General features: G+C 39.1%; 1 protein-coding gene across 5 annotated transcripts in view; it reads left to right on the top strand.

Moving 5' to 3' along the window:
- VPS36 (vacuolar protein sorting 36 homolog) overlaps positions 1-24,196 on the top strand; it is a 33,416-nt gene that overhangs the window by 5,799 nt on the left and 3,421 nt on the right. For 3 of the 5 annotated variants that reach the window (XM_060129243.1, XM_060129246.1, XM_060129247.1), the window contains 12 exons: positions 2,796-2,864; positions 4,230-4,300; positions 8,498-8,612; positions 9,679-9,768; positions 10,491-10,577; positions 17,731-17,763; positions 17,884-17,961; positions 18,601-18,735; positions 20,704-20,769; positions 22,436-22,500; positions 23,047-23,131; positions 24,082-24,158. In XM_060129243.1, the coding sequence (XP_059985226.1) occupies positions 2,796-2,864; positions 4,230-4,300; positions 8,498-8,612; positions 9,679-9,768; positions 10,491-10,577; positions 17,731-17,763; positions 17,884-17,961; positions 18,601-18,735; positions 20,704-20,769; positions 22,436-22,500; positions 23,047-23,131; positions 24,082-24,158 (971 nt within the window). Of the gene's footprint in view, positions 1-2,795; positions 2,865-4,229; positions 4,301-8,497; positions 8,613-9,678; positions 9,769-10,490; positions 10,578-17,730; positions 17,764-17,883; positions 17,962-18,600; positions 18,736-20,703; positions 20,770-22,435; positions 22,501-22,993; positions 23,132-24,081; positions 24,159-24,196 lie in introns of those variants that run through there. The other 2 variants (XM_060129244.1, XM_060129248.1) reach the window with 2 other exon arrangements.

Raw genomic sequence — 24,196 nt, 5'->3', positions numbered from 1 at the left:
TTGAGTTTCTGTTTTATATTATAACTTTTGAAATAACTAGTTACTCCTCAAAAGGATAGAAGCATGTCCTGCCTTATGGCAAATTCGACTTTCTAGTAACTAAAGTGAATAGAAACTTCCAATATATTTCTTGATTTTGACAAATGAAGGGGTTTGACTTGTCAGTCTTTTGGGTTCCAACTCTAAAATTTGCTTATCTGTATAACTTCCAGTGCATAATAACAAATTATGAGGATTAAAGGTTTGGTCCTAAAGACCTAGCTGGCATTTTTGTGATTGTATTATAGTTAAAAAACATTTTTACGTTTATAATTTGCCTAAGTGACACAATCCCCTGATAAAAATTCAAAAACCACGAAAAGTTAAGTCTTCCTCCCATCCTAGTCTCTCTGTCACCCACTTCCCCATCAGAAGTCACCAGTGCTTCATTCTGGAGTCATACGCATGTGTCATACACAGGTGTTTGCGTAAAATATATTGTTTTTTCCTTTTTAAAGTATAAACTTGTAATATACTATGCATACAGAGTTCTGAAACTTGCTTTTTTCTCACTTAATCTATGTCGGGAATTTACCATATTTCATTAAGTCTAAGTGCACATTTTCTACCCCCCCACCCCCCTGGAAGCAGGATGAATCTTCAATTCATGGCATCTTAGATGTTATCAAATACATAAAGAGTCTCCTGATTCTTTTTAATGACTGAGTTGTCATTCCTTGTGTGGATGTACATTTCCCTGTTGATGGACATTTAAATTGTTTCCTATCTTTCGCTTTTAAAAAACAACAATGAATAACCTAGTAGCATATCGTTGTCCACATGTGTGAATTTGTCTTTGGGATAAATTCCTAGAAGGGCATTGATTGGATCAAAGGATTTGTGTGTTTATATTTTTGATAGATGATAATACATTGCCCTCCATAGCACTTGTCCCTCCAGTGATGTGTGCAAATGCTTATTTGTCCAACACATCACCAGCACAATGTTATCAAACTTTTGGGCCCTTGCCAATCTCATGGATAAAAGGGGTATCTTGATGTTGTCTTAATTTGCCTCTTTCTTATCATCAGTGACGTTGGGCATCAATTAATGTGTTTAAGAGTCATTTGTAGTTCCTTTCCTGTGAACTTTCTGTTAACAGTCTTTGCCCATTTATCTAATGGATTATAGGCTATTTCCTTATTGATTTGTAAGAGTACTTTATATATTAAGGAGACATATACATTTGTCTCTGATGTGAGTTACAATTATTTTTCCCAGTCTGCCATCTTTGCCCTTGGTGGTTTTTGCCATGAAGAATTTGTGTGCATGCGTGTGTGTGTGGAGGGGAATCGATCAATCTTTTCCTCTAATGCTAATGGGTTTAATGTTTTTCTTAGAAAGACTTTCTCCACTCTGAGGTGATTTAAAATTTTTTCTTGTAATTTTTTTCTAGTTCTTTCATACATTTTTAACTCAAATATTTGATCTATCCAGAATTTATTTTGGTACAATGTGTTAAGTATAATCTTACTTTGTTCCCGCCTGCCCGCAATGGGCAACCCAGGTGTCCCAGTGCCATTGATTGAGTCTCCATCCACACCTATTTTGCATCTGTTTGTGTTTTTTTCTGGATGTTCTTATTATTTAAAAATCATTTAAAAATTTGTATGAGGGCTTCCCTGGTGGCGCAGTGGTTGAGAGTCCGCCTGCCGATGCAGGGGACACGGGTTCGTGCCCCGGTCCGGGAAGATCCCACATGCTGCGGAGCGGCTGGGCCCGTGAGCCATGCCCGCTGAGCCTGCGCGTCCGGATCCTGTGCTCTGCAGCAGGAGGGGCCACAATAGTGAGGCCCATGTACCGCAAAAAAAAAAAAAAAAAATTATGAGTGTTATACAGAAATTCAATCTGATGGTAAAAATTCACTCAATAGTGAGGTGTATAGTTTTGAAAAAGGGCCCTTTGCTTCTTTTTCACCCATTCCCTCACACTTTTTCTGAGATAACCATCGTTAACAGATCATTGAGTATCCCATTTAGACCTTTTTCTACTACTTATATGTGTATATGTGTATATATACACACATCTCTTTATCTATTTATAGATCTATTCACATGTAGTTTGAGGGATATGGAGTTTATATCTATCTGATTACATTATATGCAATATGCTGTCAATTGCTTTCTTCCCTACTAACCCTATGTCTTCGAGTTCCGTGATAGTTCATGTAGCTCTACCCCACTATTCTTTTTAACCCCTGCATGGATTTCATAGTATGAATGTATCACACTTGATTTAACCACTTCCCTATTGTTACATAGCTAGGTTGTTTGCAATTTTTTCCTAATTTTTATTTATTTATTTATGGCTGTGTTGGGTCTTCGTTTCTGTGCGAGGGCTTTCTCTAGTTGCAGCAAGCGGGGGCCACTCTTCATTGCGGTGCTCGGGCCTCTCACTATCGCGGCCTCTCTTGCTGCGGAGCACAGGATCCAGACGCACAGGCTCAGTAGTTGTGGCTCACGGGCTTCGTTGTTCCGCGGCATGTGGGATCTTCCCAGACCAGGGCTCGAACCCGTGTCCCCCTGCATTGACAGACAGATTCTCAACCACTGCACCACCAGGGAGGCCCAATTTTTTCCTAATTTTAGCAAGGCTTATGAAGTGTGTAGCATTGCTTCTCTTTAACTTGTGATAAATCTAATTCTAAAATGTTTATTTATGTGATTGACTTACTATCGTGCAATTCATGGGGAAGAAAATCTGGACCACATTGAGTGACAGGTTATTAATATTTTGTGATGATCTTGTTTTTCTAGATAAAATTTGATGCTGGGACCCTCCTTCTTAGTACGCACCGTCTAATTTGGAGAGATCAGAAAAATCATGTAAGATCGAGTTTTTTGCTTCTATTCTAGGTTTTATGTCACTGATTTTTTTTCTTTCTTTCTGGCAAAACTATAAATACATGTGATAAATTTTTGTTTGCAGATGTCAGAAGAGTGTGTTCCATATGGTCTCTCTGAATGGGGCACAGATAGAGGAATTAGGGTCTGGTCCCTCATTCAACCCTAGCACAGTCTGCAGCTACTGTACAGAGAATCCTGGCAGCTCCTGGTTTTTAAGCACTAATCAGATTCTCCCTCACACTCAAGTGTCCCCATCAGTCAGGGGTCCTGAAAACAACCCGTTTGGAGGTCTGCTGAGAAGTGCAGGCTTCTACCTAGATACTGAGATGAACTGCCTCTCAGTCACTCAGCAAAGGAGAAACCCCACCCCGTTTTTGCATTTCTAGGAAGAGAGGACTCAGTGATATGTATAGACCTGATATCTTTATTCCAAAGAGCGTTACCTTGAATGTGTGTGTGTGTTTGTGTGTATTTGTGTGTAAATCTCTGTGTTGCCAGTAAAAGAAGCAATCTTTTCTATGTTATTGAAAACATAGAATGGCTGCCTACCCCATGAAATTTTAATTCCACAGGTAAACTATATACTGTACTGTGGCTCTTTGCATGTCACTAACCGCTGCAAACTCTGGCTCTTTTTGCCCCCGAAGAACCAATTTTTCCCCCTCAGTGGTGATATTGGCCTGGTTGGTGACGAATGCCTTAGAACTGGTAATGTTGCCTAATTCTTTTTAAAGAAATAGAGATTCAAGAAAGAAATCTTTTCTGGAGGGGTAGGCGTCCTTAAACCATATGTTTATAAATTAAGTTAATCTTAGTATAAGTTTTTTGATTATCATGTAAAGGAGCTAATATCAAAGCCCTTAGACCTATTATTAATAATAATTAATAATAAAGGGAAGCCACGTTAGTATTTTCTGTTAAAAATTAATTGTGGGTGGGTGAGTGAAATATAGAAAATTATAAAGAGGAAAAATCAGCTCTATAACACACTCTTTAAAGTCGTTTTGATTTACCTGCTTTATTTTCTGTTTTCCATATAAGAATATATTATATGTAAACAATTTTCATATAAATACTACTGTTTAAAAGATATAGCTCCTGTAAAAACAAAGGTAGTGACAGGTGCTTTTAAACCTCTTATGTTCTTCCATGCCGCAAAATGCTACCACAGTATTGTCTTCATTCAGTTTTTCCTTAAGTTTATTTAAGGAATAAAATAACATTATTATTTTCTATTGTTATAATTACTAAGGACCTTAAAGGTATGTGGCACCCCATTAAATCTATAAAACAAGGATTTCTGACGAGTCTTACAGATCGTGTTTTCTTTTGATTCCCTCCCAGGAATGCTGCATGGCCATTCCTCTTTCCCAAATCGTGTTCATTGAAGAACAGGCAGCTGGAATTGGGAAAAGGTAAGGTCTGTATATTACAGTCTTTATGCACAAAATCGTTTCCAGTCAAGCTGTCCTTGTTAACTTGGTTGAGTCATTGCTCAGTCAGTCATGGCCGTGACTGTGTGTGTGCAAGTGAATCAGATGATTGTGTTTGTTGGTCAGAGCTCCCCTAAGAAGGTATCGTCCTGGGGGAGGAAGGAAGTAGGTGAGGGAGATTAAGAAGCACAAACTTCCAGTTACAAAGTAAATGCGTCATGGGTATGAAAGGCACAGTGTGGGGAGTATGGTTAGTAACTAAGTAATAGCTTTGTATGGTGACATAGCGTACCTAGACTTATCATGGGATCATTTTGAAATGTATAGAAATATAGAATTACTGTGTTGTGTAACAGAAACTAACAGTATTGGAGGTCAGTTATACTTCAAAAAGAAACAACCAAAGTCATGGAAAAAGAGATGGGGTTTGTGGTTGCCAGAGGTGGGGTGTGGGGGGCAGGGAAAATTGGAGGAAGGTGGTCAAAAGGCACAAACGTTCAGTAATAAGTTAAATAAGCAATAGGGATATGATGTATTGAAGACAACATGATAAATGTAATTAACACCGCTGTACGTTATCTATGATAGTTATCAAGAGAGTAAATCCTAAGAGTTCCCATCACAAGGAAGAAAAATTTTTTTTCTATTTCTTTAATTTTGTATTGGATGTTCACTAAATTTACTCTGGTAATCATTTCATGATGTGTGTAAGTCAAATCATTATGCTCTACACCTTAAACTCATACAGTGCCATATGTCAATTATATCTCAAAACTGGGGAAAAATATGTTTTAAAAAAAAGAAGGTAGGGCTTTCCTGGTGGCGCAGTGGTTGAGAGTCCGCCTGCCGATGCAGGGGACGCGGGTTTGTGCCCCGGTCCAGGAAGATCCCACATGCCGCGGAGCGGCTGGGCCCGTGAGCCATGGCCGCTGAGCCTGCGCGTCCAGAGCCTGTGCTCCGCAATGGGAGAAAAAAAAAAAAATGAAGGTATTATCCTACTTTAAACTCATTGATAAATGGAAGTCATTCTTTTTTTTTTTTTAACATCTTTATTGGGGTATAATTGCTTTACAATGGTGTGTTAGTTTCTGCTTTATAACAAAGTGAATCAGTTATACATATACATATGTTCCCATACCTCTTCCCTCTTGCGTCTCCCTCCCTCCCACCCTCCCTATCCCACCCCTCCAGGTGGTCACAAAGCACTGAGGGATATCCCTGTGCCATGCGGCTGCTTCCCACTAGCTATCTACCTTACGTTTGTTAGTGTATATAGGAAGTCATTCTTAAAGCAACAATCAAGTACTAAAGTTGCTGTAATATCCTCAGGTCATAATAAATAAGTGTGGGCGGGCTGTCACTGTATATATTTCCACAGACATTTGCTTTTTTTTGCGGGGGGGCATGCCGTGCGGCTTGTGGGAACTTAGTCCCCCAACCAGGGATTGAACCCAGGCCCTCAGTAGTGGAAGCACAGAGTCCTAACCACTGGACCACCAGGGAAGTCCCCAGTCATTTGCTTTTCTGTGTCTGTGTATGTATCATTCAGTACCTGAAATCATAAATGACCCATCTGAGAAAAATACTTGACTTGCCTCCTATTTCTAGTTGACCATAAAGTTTCTCAACTTCGACTTTTTCAGATATCAGTGTTGAACAGAGTATCACAAGAGTTATTGTCCAAACAGGGACATTTCTTTGAGTAATAAGGGACACTGCTTATAATTAGATCAGGCAAGCATAAAACTGGACTGTCCCAGGCAGACCAGGAGATGTGCTCACCTTGGTTTAAAGCCACAGGTTAAAACGTTTCTGTTTATTCAAGTATATAAAACATTTTCGCTTTATACTTTACACGCATGTGATTGAGGGCAACTTATGAACAAATATTGCTGATAAGGAATTTGTTTCCATGTGGGCTTATCTTCAGCTTTAATGTAGTTAGATCCTTCAGTAGAAGTGAAACAAATGTTAAACTTCCCTGGAAATGCAGTGCATCCTTAATTATAATGTTGTAGCTAGCATAAAAGATGGCTTATTTGACATAAAAGAAACTAACCAATATTTTGAAGAGATTAACAAGGCATAGATTTTTAGAGTAGGCTATTTCTCCGATTTATATTTTCCACCTTGTCACTTTTCTCCATCTTATTGAGTTTTTTCTCTTTTTTTGGTATGATCGACAATACAATATTATATCAGTTTCAGGTGTACAACATAGTGATACCTAGTATTCGTATATACTGCTTTATATATTGCTTTCCTTATTAAGTTCTACAAACTTGGGCTTCCCTGGTGGCACAGTGGTTAAGAATCTGCCTGCCAATGCAGGGGACATGGGTTTGAGCCCTGGTCTGGGAAGATCCCACATACCATGGAGCAACTAAGCCCGTGTGCCACAACTACTGAAGTCCGCGCGCCTAGACCCTGTGCTCTGCAACAAGAGAAGCCGCCGCAATGAGAAGCCCAGGCACCGCAACGAAGAGTAGCCCCCGCTCGCCACAACTAGAGAAAGCCCGTGCGCAGCAATGAAGACCCAATGCAACCAAAAATAATAATAATAATTAATTTTTAAAAATCATATTAAAAAATGACCATTTAAATTAAAAAAAAAAAGTTCTACAAACTTTAAGGTGTTCCAGATCATTTGACTTTTTCTCTGCTGTGTTCCAAGGAAAACTAAACTCTATAACAAAAATAGTTAAATATTTACCTTCACATTAGTGTCTATTTTTAAACATCTCCAGTGAGGAGGAATTCGATAATATGCCAGATTGACTTTTCTCAAATATTCTCTTTAGCTCCCAGCTACTCCTCTCAAATAATTACCATATCTCATTGAGTCAAAAATGTATGTGCATTTTCACCTTTTAACATCTCTGTACCCAAGATGCTTCTTTGAATTGGTGGATCTTAAACTTGGTGAAATGTGGTAATTGAATCACCCAAGAAGTGAATATATGAAAAAATTAGCATGGATCTTTTTATTCTGACTTTGGGATGTTTACACTTAATTTTGTATCATCTTTTAGCTTTTCATTGGGTTTCCTTTGACAAATTCTGATAGTTAGGGCTCAGGTTTTTTAGTTTTAAAGAGTGTATGATGCTTTTGCTTAGTCACCTGATCCTAATTGTCATAGGTTTATTGTTTACCTGACAGTTCATTTCACACAGTCCCGTGCTTCTGCTTACACAGTTTTATTTGCTCACCTCACTTAAAGATGTTCATCACAAAGGAACCAATGAAGAGTCCGTAAAAAAAAAAAAAAAAAGAGTCCGTACAAGCCTGGCTCCAGTTCACTAACCAAAGCATTTGTTACATCAAGGAGGCCCCAGATGTGGTGTTTCAATTTTAGGGTGATATTTAGGCAACTATATGGGCCTAAACAAAGTAATATTGAGTGATAGGTGTATCTATAATGTGGTCATAAAGAAAAAGCTCTAAGCTAGGTATGCAAGATACTTCGAGTTTTTAGTTTTGCTAATATTTATAGAAGATTCTTTATTGAGCTGGTTGGAAAAAAAGACTTATAAAACTCAGCAAATATAATAGTATTTTGATGGCATAGAAGATAATAGTAGTCATAAAGATCATGGTAGTTTGTGATCCTGGAACAACAACATTTTGAGAATTGTTTTTACTGTGGGATATCTCTCTAGATCATGCTGCTGACTGAGCGGCGTTTTCCAAAAATGACACTGTAGAATGTTGGTTTTGGATGGAGTTTTAGTAAAATGTCAGCTGGTCAGTTTTACACAGATAAGTTTTCACATTTTGTTTTCAAATGAGTAAGGTTGTATGCTTTGGCAGAAATTATAGGCCCCCTGGTAGCCTTTGGGGATGACTCTGTAGATGGAAAACCTAATCATAAACCAATATCATAAACCACCCCAAATTCTGCAAATTTATTTTAAACTTACTTCCTAAAACCACATTTTTATTTAGTCTTTGGCGCTAGTAATTTGAATTTTTTGGTTCACAGCTTACAGATTTTAAGTAGAGATATTTTTGAAAGGTTCATTAATACTGAATTGATACAGACCTTAAAAGGATTCCTTTCAGGATGTTGTTTGTTTCTACACGAATTTTAAGTGATCTGAAATATATTAAAAGTTATGAAAATAGAATTAGTGATTTTTAAAAAACAATTAAATACATTACATTTGCTCTTTCTTTAGTGCCAAAATAGTGGTTCATCTTCACCCAGCTCCTCCTAACAAAGAACCTGGCCCATTCCAGAGTAGTAAGAACTCCTACATCAAGCTGTCCTTCAAAGAACATGGCCAGATTGAGGTAAGTTTCTTTATGAATACAATCAGACTAGAAATGTGTACTCATATGTATTTTTGTTGTTTGTTAATAGGATGGCAGGCAATATTGTTCAGCATACCAGTTTTCACCATATTTTTACAATAAAATTTTTATGATATCTTAAGCCTTATCAGTGGAGAATACAAAGTTTAGGTTTCAGTGGGAACGGGAGGCAGGAGGATGTAGTCACAGGAAAGAGTGGAGGCTGGAAACAGGCTAAGTCACCACGCTAGGTAGGCTACTAGTTAAGTGTTCAATGTTATCGTTTGGATAAAAGGACAGAGTATAATGCAGTGACATGTTTAACTGCCTCAGCATCTGAAAGTTCACCAGCCTTACATCAGGCAGTCTATCTTTATTAACTCCATACAAATCTAATCGCTTAAGTTCTTATTCCATAGTATCATGGTTTGTATGTTCTGATTAATAAGTTGCTATGTAAGTATTCTTTAGACATTTATAAGTGTGTTTATCTCCCCATCGAGATCATGAATTATGTTCTTTTTCTCTGTAGCACGTGACCCAGTGTTCCTTGCACAGCAGGCACTGAGCAAATTAAGTGACTAACTGAACTCATTCTCACTGTAGCTGAAAAATAGAGCTGATTTTTTTTTTTTATGAGCGTAGGCATGTTTTGGCCCTAATATCTGGCCTCACATTTTAACGAGACAAATTATTCTCAGCTTCCTTCATGGATAACGGTTGTGTATTTTTCTTGGCACTGTGTCTGTTTCGCTACAGATTGAAAACAATCCACACATGCAGGATTGTTTAAAGTAAGTCTACTTACTTCATTGTCACTCATCTCTTTGTTGAGAATAGTTCACTTTATGTAGAAGGTCAGTTCCTTCTTTTTTTTCCCCCTTTGTGCTTTCTGAAGTTGACCCAAGGAAAGAACTTCCTTTGATTTCCTTTGATGTCTCTGAGAATTCTAGGCTTGTTGCAAATGACCAAACAGACTTCCAACTAAAGAAATGTTAAGTAATGATTTGTACTAGGATGTCACAGCCTGACTGACTCACTTAAAGTGTATGCGTGTGCATAACAGTTTTACAGGCGTTTATCAGAGGAAATGACACAGAGAAGATGGGAGAATATGCCAGTTTCCCAGTCGTTGCAAGCAAATAGAGGATCCCAGGTATTTTTTCAGCTGTTTCCTAATCCAGTATTTTCAGCTCTGTACTTGCATCTTCGTTAAGGGAAAAGAGTTCTATGATTATAGAACTTGCCAGAAACAAAATAATGATATTCTGATTAAAAACTGATTTTCAGAGAACTTAATTTAGTGCTCTATAGATGGTAGACACTTGGTAATAATACATGACTACTTACCAGGGTAATTTCAGGGTGGCAGAAGTTAGATTCCCCTTCTGCATTCTGTTCTTTATAATTAGTGTGGCATCTGAGAGAACAGACAGTACCACTGGGTGACATTTTCCAAGCCAGTCTAATTAACCACCAACGTGGACAGACACTCAAATGTATAAAAGTAGCTTGTATAATAACTGTCAAGTACCAGAATTTTACCTATAATTTTTTGCACATTTGAGACCATATTGAATATCTGATACCTATATAATAGCTTGCCAAAGAACAAAAATGAAATTTAATTTATATCTAAAATACAGAGTAAAATATACCATCTCTTGTTATGTTCAGTTTTTCTGTATAGTGATTTGAAGGTCATTATGTATGGCAATAAACCGACAAATATTTTGAAAGGAAACTGAATGTAACTGTGTGCTGTTTTCTTGGGTTCTTTGTGGGTCCTCTCCCACCACTGAAAACACAATATAGTGGGTTACAAAGGATTGTGTCCTTCCTATTTTGGACGTTTTATTTTCTACTTTTGTTTTTCAGCCAGGAAGAATAAGGGCTGTAGGAATTGTAGGTATTGAAAGGAAACTGGAAGAAAAAAGAAAAGAAACTGACAAAAACATTTCTGAGGTAATTCTTACACAAGTTCCGGTCAGCTGTCTTTTCCAGCCATCTTTCTTATTCTTTTGGATACAGCTGTGAGTAACTCCGTTCTGTGTATTGGAATATATTTAGTTTGCCTGCAGCCACACAGTCTCTTATTCCATTTAAGGAGTCTACTTCAGGTTGGCATAATTTAGCCCAAATGTGTTTTAAAAATCTTTTCCAGAAAGGAATTAAAAAGAAATGCAAATTTGTTTTCTGTGAGGTTAGAAAACGTCATGAATTATTGTGTATAAATTTTAAAGTCTAGATGGGATTGACTGGAGGGTCCTCCTAATGAATTCAAGGTCCTGTGTATAATTATTTTGGATGTTTGGTTAACTTAGTTGAGGGGAAAAGGCTGTTCTGTGGCCCTTGACTCTGGCCGGACACTACACAGTTTTATGCTGATGACCACTTGGGGACCAGGCACAGGGGTAGTAAGAATGGCTCAAACCAGCTTATCACTTCTCCTAGGAGAGCACCCCTGAGCTTGTCCTTTACAGTGTTTCTGAAACCTCATCCTATATGAGGAAATTCAAATGAAGGGGAAAGAACTCTAGTTAAGGGGCTTCCCTGGTGGTGCAGTGGTTGAGAGTCCACCTGTCAATGCAGGGGACATGGGTTCGAGCCCTGGTCTGGGAAGATCCCACATGCCATGGAGCAACTGGGCCCGTGAGCCACAACTACTGAGCCTGCGCATCTGGAGCCTGTGCTCCGCAACGGGAGAGGCCGCAACAGTGAGAGGCCCGCGCACCACGATGAAGAGTGGCCCCCGCTCGCTGCAACTAGAGAAAGCCCGCACACAGCAGCGAAGACCCAACACAGCCAAATACATAAATAAATAAATAAAATTAATAATAAAAAAAAAGAACTCTAGTTAAGAAAATGAGTTATACATTAGATTTTGGCAGTTAGTTAATACATCTAAACATATCAGTTTTCCCATGTTTATATGGAAATGGTCTTGGATTTTTATGAAATGATTTTATGAACTAAAGTAATTTTTTAGTTCTTATAATAGTTTGTAAGTAAAATTCCATTGATTAGTGCTGCTCATAGAATTTCCAAGATTTATCTCAATCAAATAAGTCTCAACTGCAAATAGGTACTGAATACCTGTATTAGTCAAGGTTCTCCAGGGAAACAGAACAAATAGGGGATGTATTCTTCTAGATACAGCTGTGGGTATCTTTTGGATATCTATATGTGGATATCGATACATAGGTATAGATATGCTGATATCTTCATCTCTCTCTATATAGATACAGGTATCTATGTATCTATATTGTCCTATATACACACAATGAGATTTATTATAAAGAAGTGCCTCGTGTGATTGTGGGAAGCTGCCAGCTGGTGACCCAGGAAAGCTGGTGATAGAATTGCTAACCGGAGTGTGAAGGCCTAAGAACCAGGAGCGCTGGTGGTGTTAAGTCCCGGTCCAAGGGCAGGGTAAGACTGATGTCTTAGCTCGTCAGTCAGGCAGAGAACTTTCTGTTCCATTAGGCTCTCCAGAGGGCAATTCAGGAGGGCGATCTGAATGTAACCGTTCAGCTCATCCTGCAGATTCGGATGCTAACCTCATGTGGAAACAGCCTCACACACCCACTCAGAATAACGCTTGAGCAGACACCTGGGCACCCCCCGATCTAGTCAGGTTGACACATAAAATTAAGCATCATAATAGCCATATCTGGGCCCACTAACTGAATATGGATTCTTGTTGAGGGACCAAGGGCATTTGACCTATTAAGTGCTGTGGTCTAGGTTTTGCTGAGGGCATGTTTATGGTAAAGTTGTGTGTGTTCCTTGGTCATCTGTATTTCCTGCACATTAGCAGCTGGATCCAGAGGCTTGTTCAGACTTGTGTTTGAGCCCTTTGTTGAGACTAGAGGTGACACTGTGTTCCTTCATCACATCTCTTTTTATCATGTTAGCGGCTGTCAATGTTCAGTGCATAGATCTTTGGGTCACTGGTGGTTGCAAATGATGGTACTCTGTGAGTTATTTTTCACTTATTTGTTGGGACACTTTTTAAAGAGATGCTTCCGCTCATTACTGTTTGGCTACTCAGTGATACGGCTCCTGTAAGGAATGCAGAACATGTGCCGTTTCCTTTATTATCAGGATGATAAATTGGTTCCTCATCATCCTCCCGAGGTGACTAATTAGGTTTTTTCACATATTATTATGAATTCATACATTTTAACATATTTGATGATTTCAGTCAGTTGCAATTATTATCCTAGTTAAAGCTCAAATTGTCCCATCTTTGGCCAGTGGGAGCCTCTTCAGGTTGGCTCCTGAGCGGTTTTGATGTGACCTGGTGGACTCTGAGAGCTTCCTTACTGCCTGGTGTTATCAGAAGTTCCAGGACCATCTTGTATATTTCCTGCTCCGGATCTGGAATCAACCATTATCTGAGAAGCTCTGGTTTCTTTTAGTGGGAAATGGTATTCCATGACCACAATCTGCCTGCTAGGAATTTTCATCCCTCTTGGGTTGATCTTTATTTCTAGGACTTTTCAGTGGAAAGAGCTAGGATTTTTTTTTTTTTTTCTAATAAGGGTGCCTCATGAGGTCACACTGATGCTTCCTATTCAAATTCGGGACTACACTAGCGAATAATGACTAAAACAGTTAAAAAGGATTTTTTTGTATATGTTCTCCCCTTTCTTCCCACGTGTAAAACATAGGTGTGCTGTATCTACACTATCTGAGCCTTCAGCCACCATGTACCCTCTTCCCCTCTAGCTGTCATTTAGTCTCATTTGTACAAGTAACTGTGTGTGATACCACCAGTCTTTACGTTCACCTCCCTCTATTCATTTTGGCTGTCTGGAGCTCATCCTCTAGTAGATGTTTCAGAAAGTGCTCATGGGAACAATATTCCCTGAGCTCTGGCATCTTGGTATTCCTTACACAGGAAGGTCAGTTTGGCTGGATTTGTAATCCCTGGCTCACATTTTCTTTCCTGAGTGCCTTCCATATGTGACTTTCAGTTTTTTGTCTGGCATGAAGTGTTGCTGCCAGAGTGATGACAACCTAATTTTCTCCCTTCTCTAAAGTCACTTGCTGTTTTTCCTAGATGCCCAAAGGATTTTGTTTTTTTTTAAATAAAGCTTTGTATAATAATTTTTCTAGACTGTCTATGTGTTAGTCATTCTGGATTGTTATTCTCAGGTACGCAGTATGCTTTCAGTATTTGGTTTCAGACATGTTTTCTTTTAATTTCAGGGAAGTTTTTCTCTAAATTTCAATAATCGCTTAGATTTTTTTTTTCTTCTGAGACTCCTATTAGCTGTATGTTGCAGCTTTACGGCCTGTCTTCACTCTTTGTGACTTTCTTTCAAACACTTTTTATCTTTTCCTTCGTTTCTTTTTTATTTTAGAAAAATTTCCTTCTTCATCTGTTGTTTCTCTTAAGATATTATCTGTTGTGTTTATTCTTCTTGTGTTTGTCTAGTATAGTCTTTCTTTCAGAAATGATTAAAAAAATTCTTTCCTGAGTCCTGTCACCTCATTTCTGATTTATATTGCCCTTTCACAGATTCTCTCATTAACACCTATTAGCTCATTTTGAAATAAAAGGTAAACTTTTGATGTGATCTATGAACATGTCCTTCTGGCATGCTTTCATTACCTATAATGTTATTCTGCTCTTGATATTCTTTTTTCTTGTAATAACTTTGTGTGGGATTTGACCTTGATACTTGCTCTTGCTAATTTTCGTGTGAAATTGGTTCTCTTGAAGTTCCAGAGGAAGGCCTAGCTCAGGGCGGCTCTTCTCATTCCACACTCACTCTTCTGCTGTGCGCATGCAGCATGAAAAAGGGAGATGGCTTGCTGTCTGTGATTTCCTGACCCCGTCCCCATTCCCTGTTTTCAGCTGGACCTTGTCCCCTTCCTCTGTTATCTCTACCTTGCTCAGTTGCTGATTCTTGTCTCAGTAGTTTCTCCCCAGCGTTGGCTCCTGTCCTGGAAGGGAAGCCAGGAGGTTCACTTTCAAGGGCTGTTTACAGGCCCTTCCTGAGGACCCCTTGTACCCACTTCCTGTTGAAGTGGGCAAAGCACTACCCGTTTTAGTTACTGTCCTCAAGTTGGCCCGTCTGCCTTCGAGGGACTCCTGTGGGCTCTTTCAGGGGCTCTTCTTCTCAGACCTATCAGTTGCCCTGTTGCCTCCCTTTTCTTTTTCCTGCCTCAGTGCTGATATCATGCAGGTCTTGTGGCTCTTGCTGGTTTGTCCCCACTTGCTTGTACCTTGGGGTTTTTGTGGATGTCTTATCACTTAGTATTTTAGTATATGCTGCCTGTGGGGTTTTGGTCTTGAGATCTAGTTGCCCCATTTTTATGTCGGGATTTGGAGAGATTCAAAACCTATGCTGCCATAGCCACCACCTTCCCAGAATCCTCTATTCCCATAGAACTCCAGCATCTTAGCATTAGAGGGGTTCTAACTATCCAGAAAAGGAATCATCTCAGGGCTTGTGACTAGATATGGAACCAGGGTTATGAGAACTCAGGTTTTCTGATTTGCAGATGAGTGTGGTCTGCTGCATCATGGCCGCTCACTGCCACCCAGAAGGCGCTCTCACTGCCCTCTTTCAGTGACTTTTGTAGTCATCCTTCTGTGTGACACTTTTGGAGATGGCATGGAGCAGTGAGCTAATTTTGCATTATTAGTGTTTCTTTTTCTGAGAATGTTGCCATACTAACTTGGTGTTCAAAATAACGTTTTTCATACTTTATGAAATGTTATTCTGTTTCAGTGTAATTTTCATGGAGTTGCATAGGTCAAAGGAGTGTACACAAGCATTGGGCTCTCGTGCAGGTCACTGATTTATTCAGCAGATGGTCCTTGCTCTCTGTGTGAGCCCTGCATCAGATGTTTGGGATTTGTTGTAGTGCGCCAGACAGGCAGGCAAGTAGGCGCTCTCTACATGGTGAGAAATGCCACGTTAGGAGAAAATAGTGGCTGCAACAGGAACACAGAGCATGGCCCCTGACTTCTAATGGGGTCAGGGAGGGCTTGTGAGCAGAAGTAATGGAAGTCAGGGCCTGAAAGTTGAGCAGGCACTAGCAGATGACCAGTAGGGATAAGAGGATCCAGGTAGAGGGAACGGAATATGCAAAGTACAGAATGAAGAGTATTGAAACAGAAGATTCAAGAATGTATTAACAGTTACCGAAGCTAATCACCAAAGTAATGACTGAAAGTCAGTAAGAAAAAAATGCTATAAATTGGCTTAGGAGAGTATCCCATGGTTTTAAAGCAGATGCCGTTTTCTTTCAAACATGGAGTGGAAATTTGACTATGAATGAGGTAGGGGGATAGAAGGTTCTATAAACTGGCAGATAAAATAATAGGATGGGCACATGCGTCTGTTTTGCATTTGTACATATATTGCTTTAATTTTTTTTGTGGGTAGTTTTTTTGTTGTTTGTTTGTTTTTGCGGTACGCGGGCCTCTCACTGTTGTGGCCTCTCCCATTGCGGAGCACAGGCTCCGGACGCGCAGGCTCAGCGGGCATGGCTCAGGGGCCCAGCCGCTCCGCGGCATGTGGGAGCTTACCAGACCGGAGCACGAACCCGTGTCCCCTGCATCGGCAGGCGGACTCTCAACCACTGCACCACCAGGGAAGCCCTGTGGGTAGTTTCTCCACCCATTTTTTGGATAGTTGGCTAATACCAAATTTTAGAATAATAATAGAAATAGAAGTGAGGAAGCTTTTGTTTGTGTTTTATAATTACTTAAAATGTTTTATAGGTACTTCTCCCAAGGTACTAAAATATTTGTGTTTATTGTCTATGAACTATAAGCAGTAAGGGCTAATTTATGTATTCTACGTAGCCTATTATTTTTAGCAAACTTCTTCTATGAAAATATAATATAGTAAATAAAGTGATTTGCCATATAAAAATTTAAAAGTGTTGCCTTACTAGTTTTCTTTACACGTAGGTAGAAGAAATCTAGTAACAGTTTGTACATGCAAAGTAAAAATCTAAGCATGTAAAGTGTCTGCGTTTTAGTTTTGAAAACGAGGTTGGTGTGTGATTTGCCCTCCATTTTAATGTTAGAATTGCCTTAGTTTCAGAGCTGGTGCCCAGAGTTTCCCACAAAAGGCTTCCTGCATCTGCTGGCTGTTGCTGATAAGAATCCAGTGTTTAAGCCTTTTGTTTATCTAAGGAAATTCCTGTTAGGTGTGTTCCCCTTTGTTTTCGGTAGTAGCCCAGTGAGTCGGCCATAAGAATTGTACACAACACTCTATTCTTTTAGCAAAATCCTTTTGCAGATGGGGGATACTTTCCTGTATGGAATTAAGATGGGCACCAGCCCGTCAGAACCTGTTAACCGCTGTTCTGTATGGATTGAAAGAGTTTGCAATTAATGATAAGCTGCTTAATTGGTTTTTAAAAATAACATCTGTGGATATCAGGTGATATTCTGCACTGGAAGTATATTTTTGGTAATTTGAAATACATGAATTATAAATATGTCTAAGTTTGAAGAGGCCTTTGAAGTGTATATTCATTGTAGTAAATTGAACAATTGATGGGTTTTATTTAGATATGTTTTGGTGGTATGTTTTTCTTTCGTGATAGCCACTCTAGTCAAGGCTACGAGTTTAATCTGTGTAATATTCAGAGGCTGAGGTTTATGGTTTCAGTTAAATCACACCTGCTATTAAAGCCAAAAGGGTTGGGCCCAAAGAAGTATTCCTGCAGCTGCATGTTACCATTTTCAGCCAGGAAAGCTTTACAACACCTTTGATTCTTGAGCTCCTGTCTAGAAATGGTTTTGGGAAAAACCAGTGACAAATTTTCTTACTTGTGTCAAAGAACAGTAAATAATATCTTCTGAACTATTACTTGTGTCATCTTTTGTTTGTTTAATCAATAACTGTTTCCTCTTTGAAAATTTGAAAAATTGTTTTTTGCAGTTTGTTTTGGAAATTTGATGGTTTATTCCTAGAATAAGGTAGATTTAGCACTTGTATAAATATTCGTATAAATAAATCGATATTTGTAAGAAAATTTCATACATTTTTATCATAGGGGAGAAGACAGAGTGCTTCATTGCTTTAAAACATCTAAATTCTTTAGACAGATTCCAATAAAAGCTCATTTCTCATTTTAGGCCTTCGAAGACCTCAGCAAGCTGATGGTCAAGGTATATGTCATTTACATCTATTAAATTCATACCAATTATGAGACACTTTTGAAAATACATTTTGTTAGCAGACACTTGGGGACATTATTTCTTTTCAATCTTTTACTGTTCTCTTGACAGGCTAAGGAAATGGTGGAGTTATCAAAATCCATTGCTAATAAGATTAAAGACAAGCAAGGTGACATCACAGAAGATGAGGTAAATAGATTGCTTTTTTAAGGCATTAGAAACTAGATTACACAAATAATGCATGGACGTTTTGGTGGTTTACCAGCTTGCTTTCTTAATGTAGTGTTTGATTTCTTTTAGGACTTGAAGATATATGAAAGTACTAAAGAAAAAATCAACCATAAAAACTTTGTTAGTTCTAGCAGGATTAAAGGATATTTCAGTACCTTTTCCTGGAGTGTAGAAAACAGAGGTATTGAAATGTGTAAGAAGTGATTGTTTTAGACATATCCATAATTTTGATATGTTTTATTTAAATTTGTTTACAGTCTGGTCACAGCCATTTTCCTTTCGAAGTTTTTGGTTGTATCACTTGGTTGGCATTAAACAGAGCATAGTTGTCATCTAAGTCTCCTCTGCCACCAAAATTGGGGGGAAAATGGAGTATAAGATACTAAGACAGGAGAAGGAAGAATAATAATTAGATTTATGCAGGGAAGTACTAGAAATCCACTCTTACATAGTTCACAGCATAGAAACACAGTAGAAGAGATGGGTAGATATAGAAACAATGGAGTAGAACTGAATGTCTGATGGAAGGATTTTATACGTTGGGTGGAGAGACTTATTCTGCATAGTCTTTTTGTGCATTTTCTCCTCTCATTATAGACCATCAGGTTTAAATCCTATTTGCTGAGCATGGGAATAGCTAACCCGGTTACCAGGGAGACGTACGGCTCGGGCACACAGTACCACATGCAGCTGGCCAAACAGCTGGCTGGAATATTGCAGGCACCTTTGGAGGTAAAAACAAAACCTAAACGGTCTCTTTAAATTGTGTTCAATTATTTCTGTGCCATCAGAAATCTTAAGAGCATAACTCCGTTCACGATATGGTTACTATTCAACCAACATGTTATTTTTCCTTTTGGTAATATTAAACTAGTTCATTGATTCTTTGTCAGTAATTTTCTAAATTGTTTTTAATTTCCATTTCAGATATCTAAATCTGTTTGATGTAATTATTTCCTATCTCTTGTTTTCAAAAGGAAATATATAATCTGTATATATTTTCATATATTGTGTACTATTAATAATTTCATAATACAGTTTCATCTTCTAGTCATTATTCAGGCAATCAAAGCTTTATTAAAACAGTTGTGTTAAGAAATATTTCAAACATATGACAAAATACAATAGTGTAATGAATCCCTATGTGCCCATCATCCAGCTTCTTCTGTAAGCCAGCCTTCACTTAAAATTGTTTTAAAGGAAATCCCAGACATCACATCACTTTATCTGTAAACATTTCAGTATGTGATTATAGTGATAAAGACACCTTTAAATGTAATTATAATCCCCTTTCACATGTAAAAGTTAAAAAATAATTTTTTAATATTATCAGATACCTAGCTAGTGTTCACATTTTCTCTTATAGTTGATTTGTTCAAACCAGGATACATTGCAAATGTTTGATTTCTCTCTCAAGTGTTTTTGTTTTTTTAAATTCTATGGGTTTTCCCTTCTCCCATATAATAAATCTCCCATACAGTAAATTTTTATTTACTGAAGAAACTAGTAGTTTGTCTTATAGAGTGTCTCAGAGTATGGATTTTGCTAATTTGTAAGTCACCATGCCTCCCTGTCCTGTGTAGTCCCTGTAAACTGGTAGTTATATCTAGAAGTTCTTTCTTTTTTTTTTTTTTCTGACAAGAATATCTTATAGAGGGTGTTGAGCATTTCCATCAGGAGGTACATAATATCTGATTGTCTTTTTTTTGTGATGTTAACAGCCACTGACAATCATTATCTAGATCTGTTACTTCATTAGGGGTTGATAATAATGGTGATATTATTATTTAATTCTATAATTTCTTCAGTTATTAGCTGGAATAGCTTAAAGCATTTAAATACACTTTTTGAAGGGACTTCCCTGGTGGCGCAGTGGTTAAGAATCCACCTGCTAATGCAGGGGACATAGGTTGGAGCCCTGGTCTGGGAAGATCCCACATGCCATGGAGCAGCTAAGCCCGTGAGCCACAACTACTGAGCCCACGTGCTACAACTACTGAAGCCTGTGCTCCTAGAGCCCGTGCTCCACAACAAGAGAAGCCACCGCAATGAGAAGCCCGAACACCTTCTCACTAGAGAAGACACTTTCTACACTAGACACTTGCACTAGATACTTCTCACTAGACACTTTCTCACTAGAGAAAGCCTGTGCGCAGCAACGAAGACCCAATGCAGCCAAAAAGAAAAAAAAAAAAAAGATAAATAGGGCTTCTCTGGTGGCGCAGTGGTTGAGAGTCCGCCTGCCGATGCAGGGGACACGGGTTCGTGTCCCGGTCCGGGAAGATCCCACATGCCGCAGAGCGGCTGGCCCGTGAGCCATGGCCGCTGAGCCTGCGCGTCCGGAGCCTGTGCTCTGCAACAGGAGGGGCCACAACAGTGAGAGGCCCACGTTCCGCAAAAAAAAAAAAAAAAAAAGATAAATAAATAACTTTATAAAAATAAATAAATACACTGAAACGTGGTGTACAACCCCTTTTCGTTTAAGTAAATGTTAAAATGTTAAAAGTAATAATGACAGTAAAGTCCAAATATGGAATTTGAAGTGCCTCGTGGTATCTGAATTGGTTCCCTGTGTGTAAATATAGTTTTCAAAAGCTTCTTAAGAGATTTTATGATTTCTGATTTCACTCTGATTATGATTTCTGTTAAGAAATGCTAACTGGTCCTAATTATAATGCTTTTTATTTTATATTTTAACAGGAACGAGGGGGAATAATGTCACTCACGGAGGTGTACTGTTTAGTAAATCGAGCTCGAGGAATGGAAGTAAGAATAGAATATTTAGATATTCTTTTAGCTAAATATAGACTTGATACAATACAAATTCCCCTACAGTGAATACAATTTGAGGAAGGGTTGTGAATATCAAAACTATTTTGAGAAGCAGTGTGGCGCAGTGAAAAGAATACTGCCCTGGGATCTAGGAGATAAATTCTGTTCCTGGTTTTGCTGAATGCCCTTGAGTAGCTTCCTTAACCTCTCTGGAGCTCAGGGGTTTTTTTTACCTTTAAAATAGGGTTTGCGGCTTCCCTGGTGGCGCAGTGGCTGGGGGTCCGCCTGCCGATGTGGGGGGCGTGGGTTCGTGCCCTGGTCTGGGAGGATCCCGCATGCCGCGGAGCGGCTGGGCCTGTGGGCCGTGGCTGCTGGGATTGCGCGTCCGGAGCCTGTGCTCCGCGGCGGTAGGGGCTGCAGTGGTCAGGGACGCCAGTACTGCAAAAAAAATAAAAATAAAAAAATAAAATAAAATAGGGTTTGGACCGAATGATACCTTGAAGCTCTGAGAGTCTGTGTTTGTATTGTGATGAACAAGATTGTGCCTGATGCCCTTTCTCTGTGATAGTTAACTGTTTTGAGTGAACCTGGTTGGACTCAGGTTGCCTATAGGTAATACAGAAAGAAAGCCGCCCTGCCTCTTTGGCTCAGAATCAGCAGTGGCTATACTTCAGCTCTTACTGCCTGTTCAACACCCAGCTAGCTGTCTTTGGCCTCCAAGGGTCTGTCTGTGCACTCTCTGTGCCCTTGAAGTAGAACACAGTTTTGTGGTGTCAGCAGTCACCTCCACGCAGACAACTCACACACATCTCTCAAGCGCTCACCCCGGTCTCACGGGTTAAGCCTCTGTTCTGCATTTTTATTTTAACAGTCATCATAACCGCCACCAGTGGATACTTACCGTCACTCTGCATGTGTTATCCATTTATCCTCCCAGTAACTCAGTGAGGTAGCTGCTTTTACTGTCCCCATTTAGGGGATGATTAGGGGATGAGGACATTAAGGCTTAGAAAGATTAAGTAACTTGACCACAGCTGCACTTGGAGACAGTGTTTTAAACAGGGACTGGGACCCAGGCTGGGCTGGCTCCAGAACCATTCTGTGTGACTGACACCTGTGCTGGTCACCAGCACGCAGGACCGATTTTTCAAGCCCACGTGGTCTGGAAGGGTAGCCTCTACCTAGCTACATGTGATGACTGTGAACTTGAAATGTAGTTAGTCCAAATTGAGATGTGCTGTAAGCATAAATTACACACGGGATTTAGAAGACTTAGTGCAGAATAAAGAAGTGTTAATTAGCTCATTAATGATTTTTTATATCAATTATATGGTGAACTTTTGCATCTATTAGGTTGAATAAAATATATGTATTAAAATGAATTTCGCCTGTTTATTTTCTTTTAATGTGGCTACTAGAAGATTTTAAATTACGTACATGACTTGTATTATATTTCTATGGATAGTACTGCTTTAATGAAAAGAAGTCTTTTGCTTCTTTGTTAATCCTATTTGCCTTGTAGTGACTAAGCCACCTAAAATCCTTGATACATGATAATTTTACAATATCCTCTTCTGTTTTAGTGGTCGTTATAATTATATAGCATCACTCTATTAATTTGCAGTGTAAACTGGTAAACTGGATTTTTTTTCCCCACCAGTTGCTCTCACCAGAAGATTTAGTGAATGCATGCAAGATGCTGGAAGAGCTGAAATTACCTCTCAGGTAAAAGAACCTCTGCAGGAAGTTTGCCAACTATAGGCACGATTCCACCCTGAGTAGACAGGACAGCCCTGCAGGTCTGCCATCCTGCGTGGTGAACCAGCATATATATTGCCCCTCTTGAAGTTTATATCACACATGGGCAGAATTCACCTGGCACCACGGACACCTCTGTCAACCCGGCCTCCATCCTTATCAGGGCTGTGCGGGGCCTCAGGGGCTGGTAGTCGGCCTCTTGCCGCTGGGGCAGGAGGTGAGAACGTGGGCTCCTCCCATGCGGTCACAGTGACCAGTCCCTCTGCCCTTAACAAAAAGTAGACAGGCATAGTTTATTTAGCATGTAGATTATAGTTCAGAACTTCATTAACTGTTTATTCATGAGCTTTTTAATTAGGCCTTAGTTACCCGTGGTCATTGTATTTCAAATGTTCTTTTGTGTTAATATTGCCCTCAGTCCTGGCATAAATGAAAGTAAAAAATATTTGCACTTCCTCAGGGGCCCGAGATCCCAGATATTCACGGCTTTGTCCTCCCGTCTGTGATTTTTAGGCTACGTGTGTTTGACAGCGGCGTCATGGTAATTGAACTTCAGTCCCACAAGGAGGAGGAAACAGTGGCCTCAGCCTTGGAGACGGTATGGGAACCCGGTTTCCTCCCTCCGTTGTTAGACCTTGCCACAGAAGACCCCAATGCTTAGCAACTTGAGAAACAGGATTTCCTTTTAAATTCAACTTTACTGACAAGTAATATTCACAGACCCAATTGAAAATGGTTTCTCATTAACTACGAATAACTATTTATCACATTTATACTTTGAAAGCTCCTTGAAACTTGCCAACACTCATGACATCTTGTGAGTAAGGGGAGTTAGAATGAGTGAGGTGCTTGCTCTCTTTCTGTTTGAAACTCAGTCTTGAAAATATGTTTTGAACTTTGTAAATCAGTGTTACCCATGATTGAAGTTTTTCTTTCAGTATTACCCACATAAGCTGCATTACCCTACAAATTGTTTTGTGAAATAATTGCTTCAAAATATACGGAAAGCAAGTGTAGTTTAGATGGGTTTTACTGGGCAAACTGCTATTACTCGTTAGGATCCTTGAAATATTATCGCCTCATAGCTTCTGTGGTGAGCCTGTATAATTTGAATAACTCGCAGTTATTATACTTCTTATTTTAAACTCGATGAAAGTCCCAAGGCTATAGATACTTCTATCACATATTTAAAACTAATCCTATGTATAACGGTCCTTCAGTGGCGCATGTACTATGCACTCAGTTAGAATTTGTTATATGTTCCTTTTCAGACTGTGGAATAGTTCTTTTTAGGCATTAGTATAGTGCCTTTATTATATTATATAGGGTTTCATGATGTTTTAGCCTTCACCGTGTTTGTTCTGGGTTCTTCAACTTTTGTAGACTTAAGCATTAGTGAAGAAGATTTAGTTCTAGAGTGAACAGTCTTTGGAGTTTAGTAGAAAATTCAGTAAATGATTCCCCGAGTATACTGGTAGATAGTACCCCCAGGTTAGTACCTAGGTGGCCTAAATGATCACATTTTTTCCTGCTGTGTGTTTCTGTTAGGTTTCAGAAAAGGGATCTCTAACATCAGAAGAGTTTGCTAAGCTTGTGGGAATGTCTGTCCTCCTGGCTAAAGAAAGGTAAGCAAGGGCTTTGTTCGTCACTTACAACTATCATT

The sequence above is a fragment of the Lagenorhynchus albirostris genome, chromosome 18, assembly GCF_949774975.1.
Source record: "Lagenorhynchus albirostris chromosome 18, mLagAlb1.1, whole genome shotgun sequence".
In the NCBI taxonomy this organism is placed as follows: Eukaryota; Metazoa; Chordata; class Mammalia; order Artiodactyla; family Delphinidae; genus Lagenorhynchus; species Lagenorhynchus albirostris.
The sequence above is the reverse complement of the archived record's forward strand: the minus strand, read 5'-3'. Positions and strand labels throughout refer to the sequence as shown.